At 34.8% G+C, this 8,289-nt stretch overlaps 1 protein-coding gene across 3 annotated transcripts; it reads right to left on the reverse strand.

The window, feature by feature from the left end:
* Positions 1-3,476: 3,476 nt before the first annotated feature.
* Positions 3,477-8,060, reverse strand: LOC104098052 (pentatricopeptide repeat-containing protein At1g19720). 3 transcript variants are annotated; one of them, XM_070200237.1, is made up of 4 exons: positions 4,848-8,060; positions 4,232-4,309; positions 3,768-4,022; positions 3,477-3,617 (listed from the first exon to the last, which is right to left on the reverse strand). In XM_070200237.1, the coding sequence occupies exon 1, from the start codon at positions 7,957-7,959 to the stop codon at positions 5,320-5,322; it is 2,640 nt and encodes an 879-aa protein (XP_070056338.1). In that variant the 5' UTR covers positions 7,960-8,060; the 3' UTR covers positions 3,477-3,617; positions 3,768-4,022; positions 4,232-4,309; positions 4,848-5,319. The 3 variants fall into 3 exon arrangements, with proteins under 3 accessions (XP_070056338.1, XP_070056339.1, XP_009603001.1); XM_070200238.1 differs by having other exon boundaries at positions 3,477-3,637; XM_009604706.4 differs by having other exon boundaries at positions 3,477-4,022.
* Positions 8,061-8,289: the final 229 nt, after the last annotated feature.

Raw genomic sequence — 8,289 nt, forward strand, 5'->3', positions numbered from 1 at the left:
TTGCCTTGTTTTTGTGTCTTTTTGTCATTATAGGTGTGCCTTATGTTTCAAACTTCTTATGCTCAAGCTTAAGAAAATCTGAAAAGAAAAAAAAACACGTTTTGTCTCCTAATAATAGCTTAACCCTTTCATCTCAAGGTTCTCTTAAAGCTTAATTCCATCACATGCTAAACTTGATTAATAGTTGACATACTAAACTTGAGTTTGACAAATAGCAGAGATTGTTCGTATCGAATTCTTCAAAAATAATGTATTCCTAGAGGATTTGACAGACATGCGATGACATCTGTAAAGGATTGGAGACGAATACATTAATATTTTTGAAAACTTTTAACAACATAAAACTTATGCTTTAGATTCTCCGAGCCGAGGATCTTTCTTGAACCGAAGATCTATCAGAACCAGCTTCTCTATCTGTATAAGATAGGGGTAAGGTTTGCATACAAACTACTCGTTTTAGATCCACTAGTGGGATTATACTGGGTACATGTTATTGTTGTTGTAGTAGTATTCTGAGATATTTTCTGTGACAGAGAAAAGATTAAATCCAAAAGCATGAATCTTCAAATTAACTTGGTCGGAGTTGGATGAGACCTCATGATCAATGAAATGAATATGATTTGTTTAATTCTCCAATAAATCATAAATAGTAGATTGAATCAGAGTATCCAAATGTCAATCAGAATAAACAAGAAAAGAAATCAAGAAGTCTAGTCAGCCCAGACAAGTGGCTTTGCATGTTGAATAAGGAGAGGATCCAAAACTAAAGGGAAAAATAAGAAACACGATAAAATTTAAAAAGTGAACAAATAGACAAAAACAGTGACAAAACGATTCACTGATATGATTTTTGCACAGTGAGTGCGTTATTTATTTGGTTATATGGAATATTATAATGACTAGTGATTGAATAAATGTGGCTATGTCCTACCATGTACCCAATTAATGAAACCCTATAGACTCTAATATATGATTGGCCACAGCCTTACATTTGGCTGGTTGATTAAAGTTATATACATTGTGTAAAGATACTTTTTACGTTATCAACGCAGTTTAGTTGGTAATAACTAGTTACTAGATTTTTTTTATTTTTTATATTGACGTAAATGATTGATCGTGTAAATTTTTATCAATGTTAGTACATAGAACTTCAACTCACTGCTTGTTTATAATTCTTCAGTTAAAATACGAATTTCGCCCATTAATAAAGTAGACCTGAATTTGACGTGTATGAAGCTTAAGAGTAAAATTTTGACTAGATAATTACACGAGTTTTCTCGAGATCAAGCATTTGATATTATTGATTGAAATACAAATAAGGTCACTAGTTAGCTAAAAAGATGTCATATCAAGTTTGAATAGTATAAGGATTATTATACATTAGCCTATATTGTTTGATAGATTATTATTAATTAAAAAGAAGAAACATAATGTGCTTATACTATTACTCCATAGTATTGGCCACAGGGGAATAATATTTGGTGCAAGAAAATCTAAGAGTTGAGGTGGCATAATAATGACCGAACCGAAAAAACCGTCCAAATCGATAATTTTGATTTTTACGGTTCGGTTTATTCAGTTTTTCGGTCAGTTACGGTTCATATTTTTTAAAAGTTTGGTGTTCGGTTTTGGTAACCGAAAAATCGAAGTTTTATACTATAGATTCTGATGGCCTCCCCTTCACTTGTTTGTCTCTAGCCAAATTTGGTTACCCACGCTCTAAATGTTGCGGCCCGAAACACTATTTTCGAAAACCAAGTTTTATTTTCCCATTACAAATCACGTCAATTCAGTCCATCTTTTGATTTTTTATTCTTTCTCTTGTTTGTATCTTATGGAATCTTGATGTTCTTTATGAAAATATGACTAAGAAAACTTATTTGTCTAACAAACTAATTTAAAGCATTCTTGAAGATAGAATGGGCGTATTAGAGAAAAAATAATTGGGAAGGGAGAAGAATAGGAAAAGGAAAGCATTCTATTCATTTGTAAGTAGTTTAAACTACGGTTAGTTGTGTAAATTAAACACTCTATTCATTTTTAGTTGTGTAAGCTAATCTTTCCTTGCTTAAGTCTTTTTTTGATATACCTTTGCTTTGGTTGAATCAATAGGTGTTAAAGTATTATTTTAGACTTTTTCTTAACCATTGTTTGTAAGTGATTTGGCATAAAAGGCAGAAACATCATATTAATTGATATTCTATTGTTGGTTATATATATTATATTTCTGTTCATTGCTTGGTATAAGATCGCAGTCACCCAATTATAAAATTTTATTAAATCGTTGCTACTATTTTAATTAAATAAGTCAATTGTAGAAAAAGTTAAATTTTAAAACTTACTTTTAGTTTTAAAAAAAAAAAGAAGAAAAAGCCTAATATCTAAGTATAAACCCCCGAATTGAACCGCAAACCGACCGAATCGAACTAGCAAAAACCATACAAATCGAACTAATTTTAGTTCGATTATTGGTGTATCAAACGAAAAATCGAAAACAGAACCGAATTTCATGAAAATCATGTCGAACGGATTGAGGCCTACCCCTATCTAAGAGTGTAGTATAGTAGCTAGGAATTCCATTATTAAAGAATAATTATAGTACTAGGGCACCATTGTCAGTTGCCCACGTCATGATTGTGATCAATTGGGACAATTTTTATTCAATCTTTAATTGTTTTATTATAATTTATTACTACTCGTCTACTGATTGTTAACTCAGCCTTGACTTAGTTTCTTTTAATGGGGTATATGTCCATTCCTTTTATCTTTCCTAGTTCTGTTCACACAAATTGTAGAGGTTCAACAATTGACACATGATAAAAAAAAAAAGGTTGTCACGTATACGAAATTTAGTGTGCACAATCTTTTTCTGTATTTTTTAAGAGATGATTTTAACTGTTGGACTCGTGACTTTCTAATCAAATGTGATACAGTAATAATTCTAATCGTTGTTCCAATGCTCCATTCGCTCGTTAGTCTCACTAGACAAGATTTATTCAGTTTTATTCGCATTAGAATAAACCTGAATATATGTTCATTAGTGATGCAAGATCATATCTATGAGTTTAATAATCAGATTTTCCTCCAGAAAATTGGTTACTCCGCCTCTAATCCAGAGGAAAACTATTTCTTGGACGAATCAAAAGATTTCATGTGACGGAAAAGTCAAAATTGGTTTGCCGATAATTACAAAAATATAAAATAAAAACCGGTTTTCATAAGCTTGATCAAATAACTCGTGCCAAAGAAAAAAGAAAAGAAAAGAATAGATTTAAGAGAAAATGACATTGTATAGCCGCTGTAAAAATAATAGCCAAAAAAATATATAAAATTTGTATATATATATATATATATATATATATATATATATATATATATATATATATATATATATATATTTGTTTGTTATATACAAAAAATATATAAATTTTATACATTTTTCCGAATACCAAATGTAAATAATTTCTGGCGCGGGCTAAAAGTGATAATACCTTTAGATTTAACGTGGGCTTACAGTGCTTAAAAATGTGGAACAGACCAAGTCATAGACACTTCAGAATTCAGTAGAGCTCATCTTTGTTGACTATCAAACTCCAAAAGCCCACAAAACCTAAATCCTGCACAACATTTTTGCATGCTAGACCCAAAATAATAATTAGAAAAATACTCCAATGTGATTTTTCAAGACATATTTGGTACTAAAGCAAGCTAACTAAGGCACAGGAAAGAAAAAAAGTTAGCACTTGATGAAGATGCACTAATTTTACCAGCAAAAGCTTCTATGCTTGTGACAAGATTTCCTCTCTTTTTCCCCCTGAAACAAAGTTTATATTGTTGCAGTAAGGATATTCATGTCCAAAGGAGTGTACTGCATCATTTACAAGCCAACTTGGGAACACATCAGACATCATTCCGGTACAGCGAATGGCTTCTGATAATCTTCTTAGGATTATCTGTTTGATCCCAGAAAAGTTTCATCATCCCATAGCTTCAGCGTGGCATTTCACTATCCGATTGACTACCTGAGAAAGACCAAACACAGAAAGAAGAATAAGATAAAACAAATTGACTCTTTAAATGTTGCCTTCACCACACTGCATAGGTTGTGGGCAAGAGGCAAGGAGTAGAAGTTCCCAGCTGAATTTAACCCTTCTGATATAGATGCAGCTGCTGCATCTATACATGAAAAGGATAATAGAGGTACATTTTGCGGAAAAGATAGAAAACTCACTCAATCTGAGAGCAGTATGTAAGCCTTCAAGTCCCTGGATTGAGAAAGAAAACTGGCAATGGAATGCATATGAATTTCCTGATCAAGAAGATATTCAGTCGATTTTTAAAACAGGGAAGGTCAATTTCCACAGAGATAAATACTTCACAGAGAGTTTTCCTCTCAATTCCACACTACTAGAAGAATAATTCTTTTGGGAATGCTAATAAACCATTGTAGCGAGAGTGGACTGACTAAATATTGCTGTAGATCCCAAAACTATTAATGGAAAACTTAAGCAGTCTAAATAGGTATTATCATTCAGAAAATATGTCAAGAATAAGCAAGAAAAAAGTTGACACCGAGCATGTAAACAACAAATGTATTGTAATATTCAAATATTGAATCACCGGTGTGAAATACCCTCATTCCAGCAGGTTAAAGAATATTGTTACTTCACTTTCACCAACAAAACCAGCTCTTACATCTTGCTTTTGTTATTTTCCTTTAAACTTAACCAAGAAAACTCAAATCTCTAATTAAGAATTAAGACTAGCTCATGAATATTATTTTTTTAATTGGTGGATAATGGTAATGTAGGGGCAGCTTGTGCACCCTCAACTATTCCGTAGGATACCTGCATCCTTCCACAACCACCAAAACAACAGGTAAATCTGCCCCCATCAAGGCTTATGGAAGTATATCGCCTAGCTTTATGTTACAATCACTGAAATTTGAACCCTGGTCTCTGATGATCTTCGCTCCAACTTCATTGACTGCTTGGCCACACCTTTGGGATCCACATACAAAGGCTAGAAAAGTACATGATTTCAGAGGAACACTTGTTAAGAAGAAAGACTATCTATTTAGCATATGTACAATTTGATACAGAGCCTATCGACTAGTGTCATTATCCAGATTTCTCTCATCCATTTACAAGACATCTGACCAAAACAAAGAAGCTTCGTATATACAGCAATACAGCATTTGAGTGGCTATGGTTTGCACCATCATCTATACATTGTCAAAGAGGATCCTCTTTACTTCATGCAAAACTTTTCTTCAGAAAGCAGTGGACATATCAATTCCTTGGAGAAGAGGAGACTTGTCTACCAATAATTGCCACAGGAACAATAACCATCTTTGAAGTGATGCAAGCACTTCGAGTCATGTATATATATTTCACGTTCATATTTCTGAGAAATAAATTTGGCAGTCCTATGGCAATCTTCACACATTCTGAGGTTCTTAACAATTCGGATCACTCGAGATGATTGAGGATTCTTAATGAGAGTAAAAGAAAGTGCAAGTTTCTCACTATGAACTCTACTCATATCTTCCTTCTCCTCTTCTCTGATGCAGAGCCTATTGCAAGAACTAGATCCCTCCATTTTTACTTCTTTTCTTTTTATCCAAGAATCTGGAACCTCAGAATTACTCTGCTGACCTGAAGCAAAAGCATACACCACATTGTTGATCTCAGTCCAGCTCCAACTAAGAGATTCTTCACAATGATTTCTTTTTCTAGGTCTCAGCACAGTTACTGATTCTTCAGAAATCCCACGTAGAGCATACAACTGTAAGAGCAACTGATAAATCACTACATTTTCTGAATCCAGTTTGAGTAATTGTTCCCCAGCATGGATAGCTAAAGTCAAATTACCGTGCATGCGAGAAGCAGTCAGCAATGCACCCCATACAGAAATATCACGCTCCATGGTCATATTGTCTATAAATTCAATTGCTTCTTCAAGTTTATCTGAACGACCATATAAATTAACCATAGCCACACAATGTTCTAGACCTGGTACAATCCGATACTCTTCGGACATGCTAGAGAACATACTCTTCCCCTCATCAACCATTTTGGCTAGACCATAAGATGAAATCACACTCGAGAAAGTACCCCTGTTTGGTTTAAGCCCTGCCTCTTTCATTTGATGAAATAGCTTTATTGCCTCACTAGAACAGCCATGTAAAACATAACCAGCAATCAATGTGTTCCAAGAAATAATATCTTTGGTTGACATCCCATCAAGTATTTCTTTCGAGTATTTAATGCCCCCAGACTTGGAATATGTGTCTATAAGAGAATTAGCAACGGAGAGCTCATTTTCCAGATTGCAACGCAGAACACAACAATGAATCTCTTTCACCTTCTTTGCAGCAATTAAGTTTGAACAAGCAGGTAGGATGGACAAAATGGTAACTGCGTTGGGCTTAAAACCAAATGACTGCATTTTCCGAAACATGCCCAACGCTTTGTCCTTCTGTCCATTTTGCAAATAGCCAGCGATGAGAGCGTTCCATGAGGCAGTATCCTGCTCAATGCTCCCGCCCTTCTCCATCCTCCAGAACAGATCCAATGCTTGATCCTCATCACCATTTTGCATGTGTCCTGTAATCATAACATTCCACGTGATAACATTAGGTGATACCTCAGACTCATGCATCTTCGTAAAAAGATCATGGGCTTTTCCAAAGTACCCGGCTTGGCAGTATCCTCCAATCATGGAATTCCAACTGTAGACATCTTTCTCTGGGATCATATCAAAGACTAACCGAGCAGCTTCAAGTTTACCACATTTGGAATATAAGTCAATCAAAGCATTCCCAACAATTTCCTCTCCATCAAATCCTAACTTTACAACCAAAGAGTGAAGTTCTCTTCCCTTCTTCAGGTCTTTAAGAGAAGCACAAGCTGAAATTATGCTTGTAAGTGTTACTTCACTTGGTGTAACTCCATTGAAACTCATCTCCCGGAACAACTCTAATGCCTGACTGTTCCTGTTATGTTGAGCCAAACCTGAAATCATACAAGTCCAACTAAAAACATCAGGCACTATCCCATTACCCTCCATCTCCTTCATAACTTCCAGCGCCTCATCACACTTGCCTAACTGATTATGGCTAGCTATCAATGTGTTCCAGGTGATCAAACCGGGTTCTACGCCTTCAAGATGCATTAAGTCCAATAACCTCCGGGCCTCCACAATCTCACCCTTGTGACAATACGCCATTATAATCGAATTCCAAGACACTATATCCGTCTTCTCCATACTCTCGAAAAGCCTCTTTGCACAAATTAACAACCCGCATTTTGCATAAACAGCTAGAAGCGAGTTATTCACACGGATTTCAGAACTCATTCCACATCGAATCGCTATAGAATGAATCAACCTACCAGTCTCAACATCACCACAATTCCCACAAGCTTGTAAAATCTTTGGGAACAAAAAGCTATCGGGTACAATACCATCCTCCATCATCATGTAAAAAAGGTCCACAACATCACCCCACCTACTATCTCTTGAACAAGCACCAATCATAGCAGACCAAGCAAATAAATCCCTCTCACGCATTTCATCAAACACAACGTATGCTTCTTGTAAAGACCCACATTTGGAATACATCCCTAACAGCTTAGTTTCAATAAAAGGGTAAACTTTTTTAAGTAAAAAATTCATCTTTTTATGAAGTTTACGTCCCAAAGGTAGTGACTTCGAATTGATGCAAGATTCTATAAGTTTTGAGAAAGTTTCGGGTTTTACCTTATACCCATATTGTGAAATGGATTCTAAAGCTGTTATGGCTTCACTGAGGCGCCCATTTGTGCAAAGATAATTCAAATGAGTATCTGTAAATCTTGGTTCATAATTGATGGGTATTTTTGATTTTGGGTGATAATTTTGGGATAATTCTGAAATTGTTGGGAAAATTGATTTGCAGGGAAGAATTACACTCTCCATTGGAGAGTGCTTAATTTTTCCTTTTCCTTATTTTTTCTTTTTTCTTTTTGGAGTTATGATTTAATTTGTTCTTGGTAAAGATTGATGAATGAGTTGCAGATAGCCACAGGAACTGCAGACATGATTCTCTGTGATGACTTTTTATTGCGTGTCCACTTTGAACCAATCAGAAATTTACAGCTCGGATTATCTTAGAAATGGCCAACTCGGATTATCCATAGCTAATGCTCTCTTGGGCCAACACTTACTATTATAGTTTGAAGGAGTTTTTACCATCCTAAACACTATTTGAAACATTATTATTCTCCCTATTCAATTTTTAATTTAATT

Source organism: Nicotiana tomentosiformis, chromosome 4 (genome assembly GCF_000390325.3).
Source record: "Nicotiana tomentosiformis chromosome 4, ASM39032v3, whole genome shotgun sequence".
Classification (NCBI taxonomy): domain Eukaryota; kingdom Viridiplantae; phylum Streptophyta; class Magnoliopsida; order Solanales; family Solanaceae; genus Nicotiana; species Nicotiana tomentosiformis.